The 22,148-nt window shown below is 36.6% G+C and overlaps 1 protein-coding gene across 12 annotated transcripts in view; it reads right to left on the bottom strand.

The window, feature by feature from the left end:
* AKAP6 (A-kinase anchoring protein 6) overlaps nucleotides 1-22,148 on the bottom strand; it is a 591,089-nt gene that overhangs the window by 72,743 nt on the left and 496,198 nt on the right. For all 12 annotated transcript variants that reach the window (XM_045059777.1, XM_045059778.1, XM_045059775.1 and 9 more), the window contains one exon: nucleotides 21,331-21,555. In XM_045059777.1, coding sequence (XP_044915712.1) covers nucleotides 21,331-21,555 — 225 coding nt within the window. The remainder of the gene's footprint in view (nucleotides 1-21,330; nucleotides 21,556-22,148) is intronic.

Raw genomic sequence — 22,148 nt, 5'->3', positions numbered from 1 at the left:
CACACACACACACACACACACACACACACACACACATATACACACAATGGAGTATTACTTGGCAATCAAAAAGAATGAAATCTTGCCATTTGCAACTACGTGAATAGAACTGGAGGGTATTATGCTAAGTGAAATTAGTCAGAGAAAGACAAAAATCATATGACTTCACTCATATGAGGACTTTAAGAGACAAAACAGATGAACATAAGGGAAGGGAAACAAAAATAATATAAAAGCAGGGAGGGGGACAAAACAGAAGAGACTCATAAATATGGAGAATAAACAGAGGGTTACTAAAGGAGTTGTGGGAGGGTAGATGGGCTAAATGGGTAAGGGGCACTAAGGAATCTACTCCTGAAATCATTGTTGCACTAACTAATTTGGATGTAAATTTTAAACAATAAAAAATAAAAAATAAAATTAAAAAAATATGAAATACAATAAAATAAAATTGTTAGAATGCATCCAAAAAATGTAGTATTTTTTATTCATACAATGGAATATTATTTGACCATAAAAAGGAACAAAAGGGGCACCTAGCTGACTCAGTTGGTAGAGCCTGTGATTCTTAATCTTGGGGTTATGAATTCAAGCCCTGTGTTGGGCATAGAGCTTACATTAAAAAAAAAAAGAGGAATAAAGTACTGATACATACCACAACATAAATGAACCTTGAAAAATTATGCTAAGTGAAGAAGCCAGACACTAAAAGGCCACATAATTGTATGATTCCACTTATATAAAATGTCTGGAACAGACAAACGCATACTATGTATATTAGTGGTTTCCTTGGGTTGCAGTCAGTGGGGGATAAGGAATGACTGCTAATGGTTAAGGGATTTCTTTGGGGACTGGTGAAAACATTCTGAAATTAGATTTTATGGTATGTGAATTATATCACAATAAAGCTATTTTTTTTAATCTCTTGGTAAGGCCAGGTATATATTATTAGCCACATAACTGGTAGTAGAATCAGAGAATTTGCCACACATACATTTAGGGTGTGTCATGACAAGAGATCTTATGATATTACTAATACCATTCAGACATCACAGTTCTGCAACAGTGAGTTCAAACACATATTAATACACTTAAATAAAGGCAAACTTAGAGCTTTCATTTATTTTTTTTAAAGTAATGGCTATACAATTCCCTGGGATAGAGTCATAACTGCAAACCTATAAATCTCAGTCAACAGATAAGACATTCTGCTATATGATAAAAATAATACAGTGCTGTTTTTAATATAGCTGTCCTACTTCTAGAAATATCATAAAACATAAACAGAAAAGTATATATAGAAGAGCAAGGATCTGTTAAAGGAGTTGAAGAAAATGTAGAAATTAAAGAATGTTAAAGTCTAATTACTGCAGTGGTGAGTTTCACGCACGATCACACATCTTATGAAACTATAATCCATTGTGTTGTTGGTGTCCATATGAAAATGAGAAAAGTGACATATCAGATGTACTTCATGTATTTTACCAACGGTCATTCTAAGTTAACTATATGTATATGAACCTATAAGAAGTCTTTTAAATGTTATGTTCTCCTCAAATATTTAATCAAGGATTTACTTGATTGCAAAATAATAGCCAACAATCATTGAATATTATTAAATTGCTAGAGCACTATTCTTAGTATTTTTTTAGTTTTCACTAATCTCATACATTAATGACAAACATTATTTGTGTATTTCTTTCTGCTATGCATTCTTTAGGTATTTTATATGTATTGGCTCATTTAATCCTCACAACAGCACTATGAAATATATATTATTGTCATGTACCTATTTTACAAATGAGGAAATGGAGACACAAGGAGGTTAAGTAACTGACCAAAGATAACACGGCTAATAAGCAGCAAAGGCAGGATGTTACCCCATGCAACTTGAATCCTGAGCTAATTCATAAAAACACTATGCTACATTTCCTTTCTAAAAGACCTGAAGAGGCTTATAAAATCTTTCCATTTTAAGACTGTTCCTGTCCCTTATTTCCAACCAGAAGTGGCCACAACCATAAAGTTATTGTTGATAAGAGAGCCAACAATGTACTTCAGTATAGTTTTCATAGGTGTCTCTTATACCCGTTTCTAGACCTAAGTTAAAAATTAGTAATCTATGGGGTGCCTGACTGACTCAGTTGGTAAAGCATAAGTCTCTTGATCTTGGGGTTGTAAATTCAAGCCCCATGTTGAGTGTAGAGATTACTTAAAAATGAAAATCATTTGGGGCTTTGGGTGGCTCAGTTGGTTAAGTGTCCAACTTCTGTTCAGGTCATGATCTCACAGTTCCTGAGTTCAAGCCTCGCGTCGGGCTATGTGTTGACAGCTCAAAGCCTGGAGCCTGCTTTAGATTCTGTGTCTCCCTCTCTCTCTGTCCCTCCTCCCCTTCTCTCTCAAAAATAAAATAAACATTAAAAAAATAAATGAAAAAAAATAAATGAAAATCTTTAGAAAAAATAGTACTCTGCTATTCTTAATTCTTCTTAATTCTAGCGTGGTTGTGAGAGCAGAGATGGAAAAAACACAAATTAATTTACTGAGCAAATATTTATTGAGCACCTATTGTAATGGGCACTGTTCTGAGTGTTTGAGATGTGTCAGTGAACAAAACAAATTTTCTACCCTCAAGACCCTCATATTCTAGCAGACAGTGGAGGATAATCTTATTTCTGAGAAAAATGTAAATTAAATACATAATCAAAAAGAGATTGAACAAAAGTAAGAAACATTTATTAGGCAAATGATTATCAGAGTTCCCAGCAAAGGTCAGCAGATCTTTTGGTCTTGAGAGCACCATTCTTGAGCCAATTATGTGCTTACCTCAACTGTATCTAGTGTATAGTGTTGCAATTAAGAATTTCCATCCAGAAATTGTAAAGGGGTAATTCTTCAAAACAGCAAAAAAAAACTAAAATACCTCAAGTGAGGTATGAATGATGAATTGCATATTTTAAAGGAAATGTGGGCAAATGACGTCTGCATATTTTAACTGATTCCAAACTTAAAAGACAGCGTCAGCCAATATAGGAACTCAGCTCAGTTGCGAACCCTGGGACTTAATCTATATTGAAGCTAAATATTCTATAAGCATGCAGTGAAGTGCAAAAAATAGCAATTGAAAAATGACACGATTAAATGGCACGACATGCAATCATTTGCTCTCAATTATATCAATGTATCTTCTTCATTTCTAGGAGTCAGGCAGAAATATTGTTTTTTAAATGCCTCTATTAAATTGGTCACCAATAATAAAATAGATGAGAGTCCTAATAAGCTCATTTACATAACATACATCATACACTACAAAACTATTCTCTCCAAACAGTTTTGCTCATAGATTTGTCTCCTGGTTGTCATGAGTCTTTGCTACATTAGCAGATTTCAAAAGCATAATACTGCCTTCAGAACCATTTGTAGAAAAACGTTTATGAAACTTTTCTAGTTAACCCTTGGCAGGATCCTTATTGCTAATTATGGAAAAGGTATTGATATAATATCTTGGCTGTCACATTTTATTATGGTGATGGTAGAAGCAGAATCTAGGTCTGACATTTTGGAAATATCACCTAATTGCAAGTTAGAAACACAGAATGACAGTTTTAAGTAGATTATAACTTCTTTCAAAATAACACACGGGTTTATTTAATGTAAAAGCTGGATTTTAAAAATAGCATTAAAGACCCCTGAATTGGTTTACTAAGCACATCTCTATCAGCTCCTTGAAGATGGTCTGGGATGTGTGCCAAAATAGTTTCAAAATTGTACATGACAATATAAGTCTAGATTCTAACACCAAATGATTTCTTATAACCATTTAAAATCAAAATATTTCCAGTGAGTGCTTCCATTTTTAAGAAAAGTCATCTCCTCTCTGTTCATCGAGGCAGCAAATGAGTGAGGTCCAAAGTCAAGTTACCTTAACTTTCATGGCCTACTTAATTTGACCTTTGACCTAGAAAAAGCTTTTACTTTTTCTTGCAATCTAGTATCCTCTCACTTGGATACTAGATTGGATCACTTAGGGCCACCAGGACTATTGGTTAATACTATAAATTCTTGGATGAATGGTGTCATCAAGATAAAAGCTAATCAGTTTGTTATAAACATTCATTTAATTGTTTGTACTTTTCATGTGTTGAAAAACATTAATTATATTTGGAAAGGAGATTTCTATTTCTGTTGGCTATTTTGTTAGCTGTGGACCAAAATATAATAACCATTTTAGAATTGCAGACCTTGCTTTGTTATTCCATAAAAACTGTTGCTATCCCTGTGTGGTATTCTTTAATTTTTTTGTGACTTTCCCTACATTAGGTTAAGTACTTTTAAATATGTTTGTTTTTAAGAATCAAGCTCAGTGGTCGTGTGCTTAGTTCATATTCACATGTAATTAGTAATATGTTATATACTTCCTTTTGTAAATTAAAAACACTATTAAAATTCCAGACATACAAAACAATATGAAGATTAAGTTACTCTAAAGAAAACTATAATAGCTTACAGATTGCTTGTATCATTACTAAAATGCTGGTATCTATTACAGAGTCTCTCTGGAATAAAGAATGCACTTTTGGCAATAATCTTTTAAAAACATGTCCATTATTGTTAAGATGCTAAACTAGTCTGCAATTATAGAAAGGTAACTTTTAGCAAAAAGGGGGAAAGGGTGCTGGATATAAATGCAACTTAGCCATTATACTACAAAATACCTTTTCTTAAAATTCCACAATCACTCTTTTCATAAGCAGATAAGGTATTAATTGCCATTTAGTTCTACATTATTATATTTTGAAATCTATTTACAACACCCACTGTGCTTTTTATCTCTTGTTAGATTCCATGGGAATCATTTCAAAGTAATTCTGGGGAATGGATAAAGGTGATTTTCTTCCTCTAGATTCTCTGTTGATCCCAGGTACCTGAACTCATCTTCGTTTTTAATGGATGTTGGGTATTCACTAGCCAGGTCAAAGGAATATTCAAGTTGGTCTTGAGGAAAGGAAGAAAATAATTCTATGTGACAAGGTACAGCACAATACATCCATTAGGCCAAATCTACAAAAGAAGGATCATCATAAAGACCACACTTGAAGAATGAAATAGCAAGGAAAAGCAAGGAGAAAGAAGGAAGTGAGAAAACACAGGAGCAAGGATAACCTGGGAGGAATTCCCAGGGATAGTGTGGAACAGGCAGGAGAGGACAGATTACTGAACTAACTGGTTTCATGACTTGCTCAGCTCTGCTGCATGGTATTTTCTAGCTCTCTCATTCATACATTTGACTCCTTCTCTCCTCTATCAGACCCTATTTTCCCAAATTTATCTCTGAGTAACATAGTTTATTTCCTATGAAGCCACTCTTGGCACTTGTCACAAAGCTCAGAGTGTTACTGGAAGTAGAACAGCTAGGAATTGGTATTTTAGGGAAGTATTACTGTTATTCCAGAATCCTGCAGATGGGAAATAAATGAATTCAAGAACACGTGGGACACAATAAGAATGCAGGAAGAGAGTTAGGCTTTGGGGAATAACAACACTAAAAAGGAGGAAAATGATACTAGGGACAAAAAGTCAACACTAGAAAGATCCTTCTGTTTATTCATTTATTCCTCCCTGACCTGGAAGAGACTGAGGTATAGACAGCTCTACAAACTTCATATTTCTGATTTTATTTTTATGGCATCTAAATAGGACATTTTCCTGTGAGTTTGGATAACTAGGAAATTGCTTCTTAGCTCTTTTCCTTTGCTTTTGTGGTGGAAGCCCAGGGCAACTTGACTCCTTCTCGCCAGTTTTCAGTATTCCCAGATGTGCAGTAACACTAACCACACTCTCAGGGTCGTTTAGAAGTTTAACTAATATATAACAGCAACACACTCTTCAACCATTATATTAGGTAGTAGAGAGATGCTGACTCAATATTAGCCAACTGGTAAATTGCTATAATGATTATTTAGCTCAAAGCAATATTCCAGAACCATGTGAAAAGGAAATGTAATAAGAACTTCATTCTTTAAACACTCCCATAGCTAAAATAAAGCAGAGGTCCAGGAGAATTTTTTGAGAGCATTTTCCTGAATAAAGTTAGTTTTCCTTTTAGAAGGATGATGTTTTCATTTCTTCTGAGAAGAGATACCACATCTCTCTCCTGCTTGCTCCCCAAAACATGAATGAGTATATTGGGGGGCAGTGCCCTCATTCACCTCATCTAGTATTTTGGCAGCAAGGCAGGATATATGTCATCAGGGCATGAAGGTGTTCTAACTAAACATCTGAGAAGCAACTTGGACTGAGGGGAAAAAAACACAACTTAGAGTCTTTGCCTAGTTTGGCAATAAGTAGTTGTATTATCTCAAGTAAATCATATAACTTTTATGTGCCCTCCATATTCTTTCTCTAAAATGCAATGATCCTTTAGCATTTAACATCTTCTGGCATCAGATTATGACATAATCTTGTTCTGTTATGAGGCAGGAAAAATATCAGTCTATCTAAGACAGACATAAAAAATAATAAAATACAACTTTGAATATTTCTCAACTCAGTTGCAAGTTGACTCTCATCTGCTCTGGTGAACTTGTAGGAGTGAAAGAATACTAATTTCATTTCGTCTTTCATTTTTATTTATTTTTCCTTTCACTGTCCTGAACTGTAGGAAACTAATTGGGCAAGTGCTTTGTTGCAATCACTTGTATGAATCAACCTTGCTTGGCCTCAGATTCTGCTCATGTATTCTGTTCATGTTCTAACATATTCAAAGTCTAACTTCAAATATCTTTATAGTGAGAACCACATGCCTAAGCAAAGCACACAAGATTGAAAATTTTAACTTCCATTGTTACGTTTGTGAAGTTTTGAAGTCCATTTCACCAGTGTTTTACTGAGAATTAGGATGGCATGGTTGAATGGATATCCATTGGCTCTCTTGGTGGTAATCTTGGCTGACAGATAAAGGAATGAATGGGTCTTGAAACATCTTTCTAATTCTTAAAAGTCATTTCTCCTGTCATGACTGAAGGGTAATAAAGAAGGACATTTTGAGAAAAGGAGGAGAGCTTGAGGGGAAGGAAGAACCTGGTTTACCACCTATCCTGTACTTTTCAAAGAACTTCTAACACCAGACCCATTGATCTATTTTTACACTTATCCTCATGACATTAAATTCAAAAAGAAAGAAAAATATCCTTGGGGAAGAGAATGCAATATTCTGAATGTAAGGGTATAAGTTAGGATTTAATCAACAGTTTAGAGCATCAGTGAAATTAAGAGAGATAACTTAGGCTATTTTTTTTCCAGATGGGAATAATGATTTATGCCTCCGTCCTATCTTAGAGAGGTTTGGGGAGGATTAATGAGCTAATGTCTCTAAAGCTCTTTAAGCTCCTCATATGGAGGTGCAACATAAACAGAAGGTGAAAAATGATAGCAAACTGTACACTGAGTTGAACTTCCAGAGCAAAGCCCCTGGAAATGAGAAGCTGTTGCAGGTCAAGATGGTAAGTCTCTGAATTCCAATACCAGAGGAGTCTTGGTTTATTGTCATATGTATCTTTAACACTATTTAAAATAGGACTTCATAGTATTAACAAGCATTTCTACATTTCTTGTCAATCACAATGTCTGTTGTAATGATCATTTTTTAAAATTTCCAATCATCAAATAACACAGACTTATTATCTCTATTTTATAGAGAAAAAATTGAGTTGTGAAAATTGCAAAGACATCAGTATTAATTCACATGAAATCATTGGTTTGGTATTATTGGACTATGGCCTGGATTAGGATTCAGGAGATGTGGGCTGACATCTGGCTCTGGTTGGGTAGTTATTTAATTTATCAGAGACTTGGTTTTTTTCTTCTTCAGAATAAGAAGGTTAAGCTAGCTAAATGATCTCAGGTCCCATCATGATGATCTGCAATCTGCTAAGTACTTCTTAAGTATCTAGTGACTCTAAAGTACATTGCCTATGGTACTATGAAGGGTATGCAAAACAAATACTTTAAGATGGTTCCTACTTTTAAAAAGTTTATACTCTTAAAACAACAATGAAATATCAACACACCCCTATTAGAGTGGCCAAAATTCAAAACACTAACACCACAAAATGCTGAAGGGGATGTGGAAAAAGAACTCTTATTCAATGCTGGTGGGAATGAAAAATGATACTAGCACTATGGAAGAAACTTTGGTAGTTTCTTACAAAACTAAACATACTCTTACAAGTAGGCAATCGTGCTCCTTGGTATTTACCTGAAGGAGTTGAAAACTTATTTCCACACAAGAATCTGCATATGGATATTTATAGTAGCTTTATTCATAATGGCCCAAACTTGGTAGCAACCAAGATGTCCTTCAGTAGGTGAATGAATTAATAAATTATGTTATAATCAGACAATGGGATATTATTAAGTATTAAAAAGAAATGAGCTACCAAGCCATGAAAAGACCATGGGAGAATCTTACATGCATATTGCTAAGTGAAAGAAGTCAATTTAAAAGGGCTACACACTGTATGATTCCGACCATACAACATTCTGGGAAAGGCAAAACTATGCAGAGTAAAACAAATCAGTGATGGGGCTCCTGGGTGGCTCAGTCGGTTAAGCATCCGACTTCAGCTCAGGTCATGATCTTACAGTCTGTGAGTTCAAGCCCCGTGTCAGGCTCTGTGCTGACAGCTCAGAGCCTGGAGCTTGCTTCAGTTTCTGTGTCTCCCTCTCTCTCTCTGCCCCTCCCCTGCTCATGCTCTGTCTCTCTCTGTCTCAAAAAAAAAAAAAAAAAAAAACTTAAAAAAAAAAATTAGTGATTTCCAGGGGTTGGGGCAGGGGAAGGGGGCTAGGAATAAATAGGCAGAGCACAGAAGATCTGTAGTGCAGTGAAAATACTTGGTATAATAAACCACAATGATGGATACATATCATTATACAGTTGTCTAAACCCACAGAATGTATAGCATTAACTGTAATACAAACTATGAACTTGGAGTGATCATGATATGTCATTGTAAGTTCATCAACTGTAACAAATGTACCATTTTTCTGGTTCCATGTTGATAATGGGGGAGGCTCTGTATGAGTAGGGACAGGGAGTATATGGGAAATCTCTGTAACTTTCCCTCAATTTTGCTGTGAACCTCATACTGCTTTTTAAAAAAAGCTTAATTTAAAAAAGGTTTACACTCTAGTTTGTTGATAAGACACATAGATTCATAAATTTTTTTAATGTTTATTTACTTTTGAGAAAGAAAGAGAGACAGAGCACAAGCAGGGGAAGGGCAGAGAGAGAGGGAGACACAGGATCGGAAACAGGCTCCAGGCTCTGAGCTGTCAGCACAGAGCCCCACGCAGGGCTCAAACTCACAAACTGTGAGATCATGACCTGAACCGGAGTCAGACGCTCAACAGACTGAGCCACCCAGGTGCCCCTAGACACATAGATTCATACCTATACACAAAAGAATAACATTTAAATAATTACACAAAACAACACAGAAGTCTCTTATCTCCAGAGCTCCATGCACATGCACTTGTTATTCTGTTCACACTCCCCCTCCTTCACTTCAGATGTCAATTTAGAGTCACTCACTCTAGGAACTTCCTTGTCCCTCCCCAGGAATGCCCCATTTACTTCCAGAGCACATTATGTTAACTCCAAATAATCTTGAACTGGCTTCTCTTTTTAGGTACCAGAGCCTCTCCATCCTTACATGTGTTCTATTACTTCCAATGCCTTTTCTTGAAGATTTTCTTCCTTATTTAAAGGGGACTGTGAAGGCAGAGGCAATTGCATTCCAGGAAAAGAGGAGCTCTTAGTGGGAGTGAGTCCTGAGAAGGCTTTCTCCTACTTCCTCACCCCTACCAGCATTAGCAGTTTCTAAATCCTGTCATCTCTAACAGGAGGACTCTCTTAAATCCAGCCTCCTATCTTCCACTATAATTGTACTAGTTCAAGTCCCCAGAACGTATCACCTAAGTTACAGCATAGTTACCTTCTAATGGGGCTTTCTCTCTGAACACTGATGGACACACAACTCTGCAAGACCACTCTGCTGCTCTGGGACACTGAAGATGCCCCTGATGAATGAGAAAAGTATTGACTCCTTAGCTTGCTTTAAATTTCACCTGATATTAGTTATATAGGTACCCCATGTTTCAGTATCAATGGACAATTGGTCTATATGGTCTTGTATATGGTCTATATTTTCTCATTCTTGAATTTTCATAAAACTCAAGGGAATCTACATTTTCCATTTCCTTTTTGTCAGGGCCTGAAATATTTGTAGAGGAAGCCACTTACAGATTCTCTCAGAAGACCTACCTTAACACTCAGTCCTGGCAAACAAAACTCTCTCCTTAAGAACAAAGAGACATAGAAAAATCAACACATAGATTAATAGACATTGTAGTTAAAAGGAGGGCCCAGTTTGAGCACTCAAAGCAACAGACTAATAGACTCCTTTTGAAATAGAATTAGTACAAGAAAAAAGAAAACCTTAGAAAATTTTAATCTAATTCTCAAAAATATGCACAAAGATATTGCATCCATGGCACTGAAGTAGGCACTTCTGCAAATGAAACAAATCAAGAACAGGAAAGATTGTACAAAGATGAAAAGAACTTTTGTTGAATTAAAAATTGCAGTAAAAACTACAAAATTAGGTACTGCAAAAACAGAAAACCTTGAGAATTCCACCAAAAGTCCCTGTATTAAAAAGTAGAAATAAAAATAGGTTTCTTTAAGTGAAGGAAAGATCTGGGGGACTCAATATACACAGAATGGGACCTCTAGAAAGAGGGAACTAAACTAAACATATGGAGAACTTGTGATAATCACATGGTAGGCAAAACTCTCTGATCTAAAGCAAAATTTCAGTTGTCAAAAATCAATTAAGACTCACCAGGTTCCCAGCAAAAGAAATACAAAGGGACCAACACCCAGCCATAGATAAGTGAAAAACAAGGTTACTATGGAGCAACAAAAATCAGCCTTCTTCTTTATGACTGTAAATGCCAAAAGAATCATTAGCAGTTTTGATGGTCAAAGGTTATATTCTCCATGACAAAATTTTACAGTTGGCCAAGCTATTGTTTATTTGTGAGGTCAAGTAAAATATATTTTCTGACACACAAGGTTTGGAGCATATACTAAGAATGCACTTTTCCTGTAAAAATTATTAGAAGATAATCTAATAGTACTAAGAATAATTTTTTTAAATGGAAAACCGTGGTATTAAAAAAAACTGATGTTGAGCAACGAAATGAGTATTATAAAGAATTAATTCTGAGTCATGTTTCATATTCTTACAAAATATAATGCAAACATAAAACAATTATTGCAAGTATGAGAAAGAATGTCATTGTGTTAGTAAAATAATAATAACATTAGGTAATAACTGCATCCAAGATGATACCAACAAAAATGGAGAAGTAGGGTAGAGGATGCAGAAAAGTCAATTTATCATTTTAAAAGTGGCCTCAATAGGGGCGCCTGGGTGGCTCAGTCGGTTGGGTGTCCGACTTCGGCTCAGGTCATGATCTCACGGTCCGTGGGTTCGAGCCCCGCGTCAGGCTCTGTGCTGACAGCTCAGAGCCTGGAGCCTGTTTCAGATTCTGTGCCTCCCTCTTTCTCTGACCCTCCCCTGTTCATGTTCTGTCTCTCTCTGTCTCAAAAATAAATAAATGTTAAAAAAAGTGGCATCAATAAAAGGTAGATTCATTCTTGTTCTTGGATATAAGGGATATCTTTTTTTTTTTTTAGTTTTTTTCCACGTTTTTTATTTATTTTTGGGACAGAGAGAGACAGAGCATGAACGGGGGAGGGGCAGAGAGAGAGGGAGACACAGAATCGGAAACAGGCTCCAGGCTCTGAGCCGTCAGCCCAGAGCCTGACGCGGGGCTCGAACTCACGGACTGTGAGATCGTGACCCGGCTGAAGTCGGACGCTTAACCGACTGCGCCACCCAGGCGCCCCGGGATATCTTTTTAAAAAAATTCCAATTCACTAGGATAACAATGAAGAAAACAACATGCCTTATAGCAAAATATTTAGACAAGACCACTGTGTAAGCTTCATGCATTGCTAACACTCAGCCCAGGGCCTGCCACATGGTAGGTGTCCAAGAAATATTTATTGGATGAATAAATGAAGGAACATGATGAGTTAAAAGATCAGCAATCTTAATCAAGAAACTAAATGTGGGCTGCCTGGGTGGCTCAATCAGTTGAGCTTCTGACTCTTGATTTTGGCTCAGGTCATGATCCCAAGGTTGTGGGATCAAGCCCCATGTCGGGCTCTACACTGAGCATGGAGTCTGCTTAAAATTCTCTCTTTCTCTCTCTCTCTCTCTCTCTCTCTCTCTCTCTCTCTCTCTCTCTCTCTTTTTCTTCTGCCCCTTCCCTGCTCAAACATGTGCCCTCTCTCTCTCTCTCAAATTAAAAAAAGAACTATATGTGAAAGGGCTTACTTTTTTATTAAAAGATAGAGACTTTCAGATTTGATTAGAATGCAATTTATTTAAAAAATTCACCTAAAACAACATGCTAAAAATTTGATACCCAAATGACAGGCAAAGATATATGAAGACTTTAGACATATTGTGAAGGACTTCAAGGCACCTAATAGATGAGAAAGGAATAAGGCAATGCCTCTGATTGTAGGGTCTCTGGTTAGTTCTGTTACATTCAAATCCCGCATCTCTTCAACCTGGTCATTAATTTTAACCAAGAGTGTTCTGTATTCTGTTTCTCACAGACCTGTACATTTGCTTGCCATCACTGTACCAGCCATTTGTATAATTCTTTGCACTTTTAAATCAACCGAGTCCTGATGATGTATAAAACAACAAAAACATATATATTCATGCGACCTGTGCCACCTTTCTGATTGAAATTTATAACTAGGAAAACCTTTTCTTTCCCATTTTAGACCCACATGTCTATTCAAATTATAAAGATATTATAATGTTAGAAAGGAAATGGATATAAAGACAAAGTTGGCTACTGTGGTGCCAAAGGCAACAAACTTTGGTTCAAAAGATGCCCTTGTCCTTCTGAAGCATCATTCTCAACGAAGTAAATATGACTCCTGGAATACAGAATTGTCTGTATACCAGAAGTTTTATGCCAAATGGAAAGTGTTGTTTAGAGGAATTAAATGACATCTATAATTGAATAGATTCATCCAGGGAAAAAGATGGCTACGACACAGTCACAGAATGCTAGAGGTGAGGGGAAGCCTTTCAAACAAAAAGCCTAAATTTACAAATAAATAATATCAGGCAAAAAGAAATTATTTACTGAGATCACACAGCTGGAAATCCTAGGTCATAATGTTGCCAACAAACATGACCTAGTAAGGGTACTCTATAACTACCATTAATTGGTAAACTGTAAAAGAATGATGTGGTACTAATGTTACAGAAGAGGATTCACAACTCAATATTAACACTAAAAAAATAAATTTTGTTTATCTCCTTAAGTGGAGTTCTAATTGTGTGTGTAGAGCAGTAAACCAGGAGAAATATGATGAAGATATAAAAAGAGTGTTTACAAAGGAAGGTCAGGGAGACAGAAAATGGGGAAGAAAAGGGACTCTAAGCAGCTGTTTTGCCATTTTGCTCGAAAGCCGAAAAGTAGCCTGATGTGGAGATCCACCTTTGATAATCTGGGATCTGGTCTATTGCATCCCCAAAGAGCTGTCCTTTTCCCAAGTGAGAGGGGAAACTTGGAAGGTGTACTGATTGCCTCCTTTTTTGCTAGCCTTTAGAGGAAAACAATCCTCTTGTGGTTTTACCTAGATGATTATAGGTCAATGACCAAACAATAAGATAGATAATTCACTTCCTATTGAGCATACAACTTACCTCAAGTAACTGAAACCCCATGGACTTTTCTTTATGTTTACTACTTATCTATTTACTTTGCTGTATTAACAATAAATATTTTTTTAAAAAGACCAGTTTATGCTATAGTAATTATAATGCTAATATATATTGAGTTCTTACTATGCAGGCTCTAGTTGCAAGCAACTTTCATATATAGTATCTTATAACCACTCTATGAGCTAAGTGCTATTACTATCCCTATTTGTAAGATGAGAAACCTAAGGGGCTTTAAGATCAGGGATTAGAAATAAGAAGCAAAGGGGCGCCTGGGTGGCGCAGTCAGTTAAGCGTCCGACTTCAGCCAGGTCACGATCTCGCGGTCCATGAGTTCGAGCCCCACGTCAGGCTCTGGGCTGATGGCTCAGAGCCTGGAGCCTGTTTCCGATTCTGTGTCTCCCTCTCTCTCTGCCCCTCCCCCGTTCATGCTCTGTCTCTCTCTGTCCCAAAAATAAATAAACGTTGGGGAAAAAAAAAAGTAATAGTTAGAGTCATGATAAACCCAAGCATCTTGAACTCACCTGTGTAAGCTTCTTCCCTAATGTGGAACAGATTCACTGCTCCCATCCTACACTTAGATAAGTGGAGAGCATGGAGACAAGTTTACAATTCTGTTCCCCATTTTCTACCCAAATTGAGTGTGTTAACAATAAAAATAACATTGAAATAATGTTAAGAAATCAATTAAGACTTAAGAATGGAAACTTTAATCACAGTGGTTTCAGAGCCTAAATGTATTTCTGATTTTCTAAGCAGCAATAAAGTAAAGATGGGTGAGATCTCCCTCTCATCTTCCTAGATTAGCATTGCAGCCTTTAATTTCCATGAATCTGGTTTACCTGATACCAATAATACGAATGACACCTTTGAAATAAGTACACGGCTATATCTTTGTATCCTCAACTCATTCCCCTTCATGGCAATCAGTCAGTATCTCCTTCTAGTGAAAGGTGTGCTCAGAAAGAATTAGGTCTTTGTTGTTTCTTTCTTTTTTTCTTTCTTTTCTTTTCTTCTTCTTTTTTTTTTTTCACTTTAGAAGGCTGCACTAAGACTGCCAATAAAAATTTCCTGTGGATCTTCCCACCAAACCCAAATGGTAGTGTGTATAACATTTATTTAAATCTCTCTTTGAATTCAAACCTTAACCCAGCCAAATTTTTTAAAAGATAGTTCTGGATTGTATCCAGTTACTTAAAATTACTTCCAAAGTGTTAGATGATGGATTTCTTATATGTGGTGGGACAAAATATCTGATAAAAGCTGAATTCAGTATTTTCTTTTGATGAACCTAACATGGTTAATATAATAGCTTTTTAAAAAATTGTATCTAAGACATATAGAAAAGATTAAATCCTGTCTGATGTCTGTTGATTTTGAAAGCATTTGCATGCTTTTGTCACAGCCAGATTGAATCACTGTAATTCTTTGCAGCTTTGCCAACAACATCATTACAAAGTTTGTAATGGCTCCAGGACACAGCAGCAGGGATGATCCTGAACCTGTAGGAACCATGGCTTCCTTTCACATATTACAAAACTTCCAAAATATTTTCTTCTGTCTTTCAACCTAGTCTTAAAAATGTGGGTTTGGGGGGACACAACCAGTGTGATTATTTATGCTGCCATTGAGATTGGTTACAGTGGACATGGGAAATTCCCTCTAAATGTCTTGGCCAGATTGGTCCAATTTTTACTTCTGGAAATTACAGTGAGATTTGAGAAAATGTTTCTTAAAGCATGAGAACTGTGTTTAGCTCTTTTCTTTATCTCTCTCTTTTTTAAAGTACATTAGTGATATCCCTTTTCGGAGTAATTACTTAGTAATGCTGCACATTTAATAGTTAATTTGAAATCCTTTTAAAGACTGTACCCTGAAAATTTTAATTTCTAAGATTTCAAACATTGATTTGCTGATTCCTTCAGCTGGCTGTCAAGTATTCAGACATGGGGTGAGAGCAGGCTACCAGTTGATGTGTGTTTTGTAGATCTTTGACCTAGGGACTATTGAGTTTACAAACTAGTGGCAGATTCTGGAATAAACTTACTAGGTCTGACTATTGGCTCTAACACTTACTACCTGAATGACCTTAAGTAAATTACCTCAATTTTCCCTGCCTTGGCTTTCTCATCTATAAATACAGAATAAAAAACTACCTGCCTCAGGATGGTGATAAGGATTAAATAGGCAAATGCAGGTAAGACATTTCGAAACTGTGACTTACATCCTATGAGCAGGTGATAAGTACCAGTTGTCATCGTGTCATCGCTAAAATTATTAAAGAACATTTTGTCTCCTTCTACTGCAATTCCCACATGGCCTCCTTTCCTCAAAGGAGATGCAGATGGTACCATTGCCATGCTTGTGATAATTTTTGTAATCTAGAGCACGGTCAGGAAACTAAGGCCTGATGGCCAAACCTGACCCACTGTCCACTTTTGTAAATAGTTTTGTAACTTAGTTCTATTGAACACACTATACTAATTCATTGACATATTATTGGTGGCTGCTTTTACACTACCGCAGCAGAGTTGAGTAACTGTGACAGAGATTATATTATCTGGCCTTTGGAGAAAATGTTTGCCAACCCTTGATTTAGAGTAAAACAAGGTTTCAATGTTCATTTTGAAGGATCAGTGAGTGACAGGGAGAATACTGGAATTTGAACCCAAAGACCATGGCTGTTGCTCTGTCTCTGCTCCTTGTTGCTATGTGGATTCAAACAAGTCATGTTGACTTTCCACATCTCAAGTTCTTCATTCATAAAAATAAATAAAAACATCCTTAAGGAAGTGACCACAATTTTCAACTTACATAATTAGTAATTAGTCTAAGGTTTAAGTATAATAGCTTGCATAAAAGTGCTTGGTCAAACTTAAATTGCTAAGCAAATTTGGGCCATTAATCATTGCCAAGCTTACCAAATCTATTCCACTCATTCATTCACCTTCTTGGTGACAGAGCCTCTTGGCAACTCTAAACTTGTCCTTCCCAGGCTGATTCTGGGCCCAGTCCAGTGCTGCAGCCTCCTCTGGCTGGTAATGAATAATTTCTCCCCAATTTGAGTCTTTAGAATAATGAATTTAGTTATGGAATACAATAAACATATGATTAGGTAATTATTTTCTCTTTGAAGGGCCATCATTAAAAAGTAGTGCTTTCCAGCCAATGGCATTAAAACTGCATGCAAACAGCTCTAAGGGACCCTTCGCCAGCTGACCTCATGAAATCTCTGACGTGCCTTCCACATTTTATTGTAATGGTGTGTTCACTCCTTGACAATTTTGCATTTCTGTCCCAAGGGTCTCAGGTTCACATCTTCATGTATCTCCCCATGCTGGGCTTTGACTCTTTCTTTCTTAGGTAGAATTTCACCTTGTGTCTAACCCCACATTTATCACACTTACTGCCTTAAAGAAAAAGAATACATTCCACAATTGCTTTTTCCCTTTTTCTGAAAACTTAAGATCCTGATCCTTTCTCTCATCCCAGACCAAACTCAAAGAAGGAAACAGTTCTGTCTACAAAGGGACAGGTTTTCCTTTTCATATGCAGCACCCTCCTACCCGTTCTCCTGGGTAGTGCACTGTGGCTTATCTATCATTACTCTGGGTGTCATATAAAGGAATTTGTTCCATTAAAAGCCTGAGATTATAGAGAATGGAGAATCATAAAGCTATATCCTGTGGATAAATCCTGTCTTCCATGTGACCAATGACAGCAGTAGACATTTGGGAACCCACAAGAAGAGGCAAATTGTGGCAAAGAGTTCCACACATAAAGATTCTTTAATAACTCCTATCTGAGAAATTTTATCACGTAAAAAGGCAGAGGGTATCTGTTCTTTGGATTTGTGGTAAGTAAAAAGTTTTTATTCTGCATATGCTTATTATCAATTATGATTTTGACAGGTTATAAACATTATGTTACATTATTATTATATTACAAACATTTGGTTTGATTCTTCCAATGAACGTGATAATATACAGAACACTTGATTAATCATACACTAAGCACTAAAGAGTAAACAGCTCAGAAATATTTAAAATTCTGGCTAGGAAAGACATTTACTCCAACAGACAGGCATAAAGCTTTCTTAAAAAAACAAAAAAGAAGTGCCATCATGCTAGATCCACTTAGCTCATCTGATCAAATTCCTCAAGGTCAAAACTTTAGAAGGGACTCAAGTTTCAGGTTATAGAGAATTATCAAGACTCCATAATCTCAAAAATTTTGAAAGTTTCAATTTAAAAAGTGACACATGACAAAAATAAAGGTCTACACTGATATAGTATAAAACTGTAAAATAAAAACACAAATACTTTCACCTCCCAAGATCTTCAATAGCCAAAACTATTTGCTATTCTGGCCCAGTTGCTGAAGATTGTGACTGATAAACCAACCGCAAAGCAATAGTGACATTTAGTTCTGTTCTGTTCTTCTCTCTGAGTCATCCAGCATTGAAGGGAATTCAGTAAATATCAATAAATATCAATTTTGCATAGTAGTTCAGAGAATAGACTTTAGAGTCAGACAGCCCTAGATTTAAACCTAATTCTAGGGGTGTCTGGGTGGCTCAGCTGGTTAAGCATCTGACTCTTGGTTTCTGCTCAGGTCATGATCTCATGGTTCCTGAGTTTAATTAAGCCCCACGTAGGACTCGATGCTGATAGTGCAGAGCTTGCTTGGGATTCTCTCCTTTTCCCCCTCTTTCTGCCCCTCCCCTGCTTGCTCTCTCTCTCTCTTAAAATAAATAAAAAACTTAAAATTTGTTTAGAAAACAAAAGAAAAAAAACCCTAATTCCACCACTCATTCTGGCCTTAGACATACAAAACTTAACCTTCAACTGGCCATTTCCATACCTGCAAAATCAAGATGCTATACCAACTTCACAGGCTGCTATTAGCATTAAATTAGATACAGGTATATATTCACAATGGAACATCATACAAATATCAAAATAAATGAATTATAGCCATACTCAATGACATGAATGAATCCTGTCATTACAATATTAAATGAAAAAAGAAGTCCTAAAAGATAATACACAGCATGATTACCTTTTAATAAAGTTAAAAACAAATAAAATAAAAAAATATTCTTTCCTATCAAAGGAAAGCAAGGGCACAAAGAATATGGGGTTCATGATTATCTAAGGTGAGGAGGGCAGGGGATGGAATAGGGCTAGAAAATCAGATAGAGAGATGAACATTATCATCAAAGTCTTACCTTTTGTGGGAGGGGCAGGATAGAAAAACGTCTATACCTACTTTAAAACCAGCTAAATATGTAAGAATGGGGTACAAAAGCAATTAGTTTGATGACCAGCGACACTGAAAATATAAAAATGCCCTAAGAAAAAACAATCTTTGAGGAAAACAAATAAAACAGCAAAGAGCATATGATAGTCTCTGGCACTTTTGAAATAAAAATCCTAGGATTATTTTCAGGCACTAAAATGCACATGGTAAATAGTGATTCAGATGTAGTGAATATTTCCCTAGTGGCTACAAAGTATTAGCAAATGACTAGGATACCTAGGAATTATCTACTGATCTGGAAGTCTAGAGATTGTTCTCTCTCACTGTTTCTCCTTTGTTTCTTAAACTCTCTTAAATTTGTTACTAGGATAGCTGAAAATCATGACACTATACAAAGCTAAAGCATAAAGCTAATGTCTTTTGGAAGCGTCAGCAAAATGAATGCAGAACAGCTCACTCTTACATTTATAATAATAACAACAAACATGGGAGGGGGAGTTGTTTATAAATACCTATAAGATATGGTGTAGGTATATAAATAATTGTAATAACAAACTTCCTGTTTTTATTTCCAATTATTGTATAACATTTTTGGGTTTATAATATTAAGAGATTCCTGGCCTTTAAATGTACCATTACACAAAAAGCAGAAGTAATAATTTATACATATAAACTCATAACTGTGTGAGATAAAGACTATCAGCATCCCATATTTTAGATGAAGAAATTGAGGCACCAAGGGATAACATAAGGAACATGACCAAGGTCACACAGCTGGCTGGGGTCATTAACTGGTTCATTAATGCTGTGACATAGACACTGTGGAGAAAAAATATATTTCACAGCATCCAGCCTACTAATGACCAGGATGCTTTATAAGGTGCATGCTATGTTCAAGTAACACAGGGAAATACCAGAAGGCTCCATCTCCCTGCGATGGGGGTTAGGGCAAGACAAGTAGAGATGAAATAACAAATCTTCTGGACATTAGAGTTTAGAGAGTAAAACCTATTTGCCTTGGAAAGAGGCTTTCATTTCATTTCCAGTTTGGTCTTGTCAGTTCAGCGGCAGAAGAGAAGGTTTTCAACCAAAGCAATTTGTAGGTGTGTAATGCAGACAGTTTATTGGGAAGTATTGTGGCCTTACCTTTGACAGCTCCTCCTCTAAGGCTATGCAAGTAAGCAACATGAGCCTGCTTATGTGGCAGACGGAAAGGGAGCCATCATGTGACTCAATTCTACGATAGACAGTTGGAAGATTGCAGGGCTGCAAGGGGATGGCAGTGGGGGGAGGGGCTGGGAGTGAATAAAACCTGGTCCTGGAAAGCATCGAAAAGGGACAATTCCTTGGTCCTAAGAAGTTCTCTCCTTCTTGGTTTTCTCCTTTCTCCTCTTTGAGACTATTTATGCCAGAAGGTTTCTTGGCACCAAGTTCATATCCTGTAACCCCAGAGCCTCAGACTGATAACAGCCAGAGCCTAAATAATCACTGCACTTACAGGAAGATTCAAAGGGAATAGACTACCATAGGCAATACAAGAAAATATTTGAATTTTAAACTGCTTTTGAATAGATGGTGCATAAACCATGGTCACAAATGAAGTACATGCTTTTTCGTGGACGTCCAGTGAACACACACATAGCTGTGTTGCTAAGGTTGGCATTTTTCTATGGTGGAATATGCCTGTAATGTAGGAACCTCTTACTTTATTTCTTCCCTCCATAAATAATTGATACTCTCACATGTAAAAATTATGTTTCTTTTTGTTAGCATTAATGGTATTCAATTAAATCATGTGCTTTTATCATATCACTTCATGGAAGTATTTTTAGCCACATTATTTATGGAACATTTAGGTCTGCCTTTCAAAGTCCTCAGGAATCTTTAGTGTTTGCTGGTCTGCTTTTAATTTATCAAAGCCCTCCCTCCACAGGCACTGCACAAAACACACAAGCAGCAGAGACTCCCCCCCCATACAATGTGTATTTGATATGCTTAATGTTCATCTTTATACACACACAGACGTTGGCGTACAAGAAACGTGGAGGGTGTCTATAAATTCAAGGAAACATTTGAGTGCACAGTGATACATAGATACATGGGTATAATACTTTATGTACTTGATAAATATTTCATCCCTCCCATAAAGAAAGCTTTTTATCAACTTGGATTGTTTTTTTATTACCTTAAAGTATTGCAGTTGTTTCTCAGCATTCATTGTTCCTTCCTTTTCTTGTCTCAGACAGGAATTGAAGATGAAAAGCTCTGTATCTCTTAGCCACCCTTTCAGTTCTTTGATCCTGACCTCCAGCTGCCTTACCAGGCTTCCGCTTTCGGGAGAGAGCAGGTCACGTGGACCAGACCCACTGTGCCCTGCCATTGTGTCCTGGATCTTCTGTCCTAGGGTTTTCTAAGGCATCGGATTAAAAACAAAAACAAAAACAAAAACACACCAACAACAACAACAAAAAAAAACAAAAACATAGATTAGCTCAGGTACCAAAAACATATCACAGTTTGGCTGGTAACAAGAGCCACCTGGAAGGTGTCCGGCTGCACCTGCTACTTCACAACTGACATTCAGTTCAGATTAGCTCATTGTTCCATTTAGGATTTTCGAATTCTTGAGCCATGTGTGTTGTTCTGACCACCACCAGAGGCTTAAGAAGACCTCATTCACTTATAATTTCCTTTAACAGGAAGGAAAAGTTCACCATGGACACTGATGAAAATTCATTTGAATTCTCATGATGGGAGTTTACAGTAAACTAGTGTCTGCATAACATTTTCAGGAGATAGAAGTCTGAGTTTAATCAATATACTAAAGAGGCCAGGAGTAGATTATGCATGGAGAATTAAATTCCTTTTGTTTTGTTTTGTTTTGTTTCATAAAGTATAATTCCCCAAACCATATATGACTGAGGGCTGTTCAGAAGGGGTAGCCTCCTCGGTGCTGTTGGCACATTTTACCTGACTTGGAAATTGTTCAACCCCACACTTAAC

The sequence above is a fragment of the Felis catus genome, chromosome B3 (genome assembly GCF_018350175.1).
Source record: "Felis catus isolate Fca126 chromosome B3, F.catus_Fca126_mat1.0, whole genome shotgun sequence".
Lineage (NCBI taxonomy): Eukaryota > Metazoa > Chordata > Mammalia > Carnivora > Felidae > Felis > Felis catus.
The sequence above is the reverse complement of the archived record's forward strand: the minus strand, read 5'-3'. Positions and strand labels throughout refer to the sequence as shown.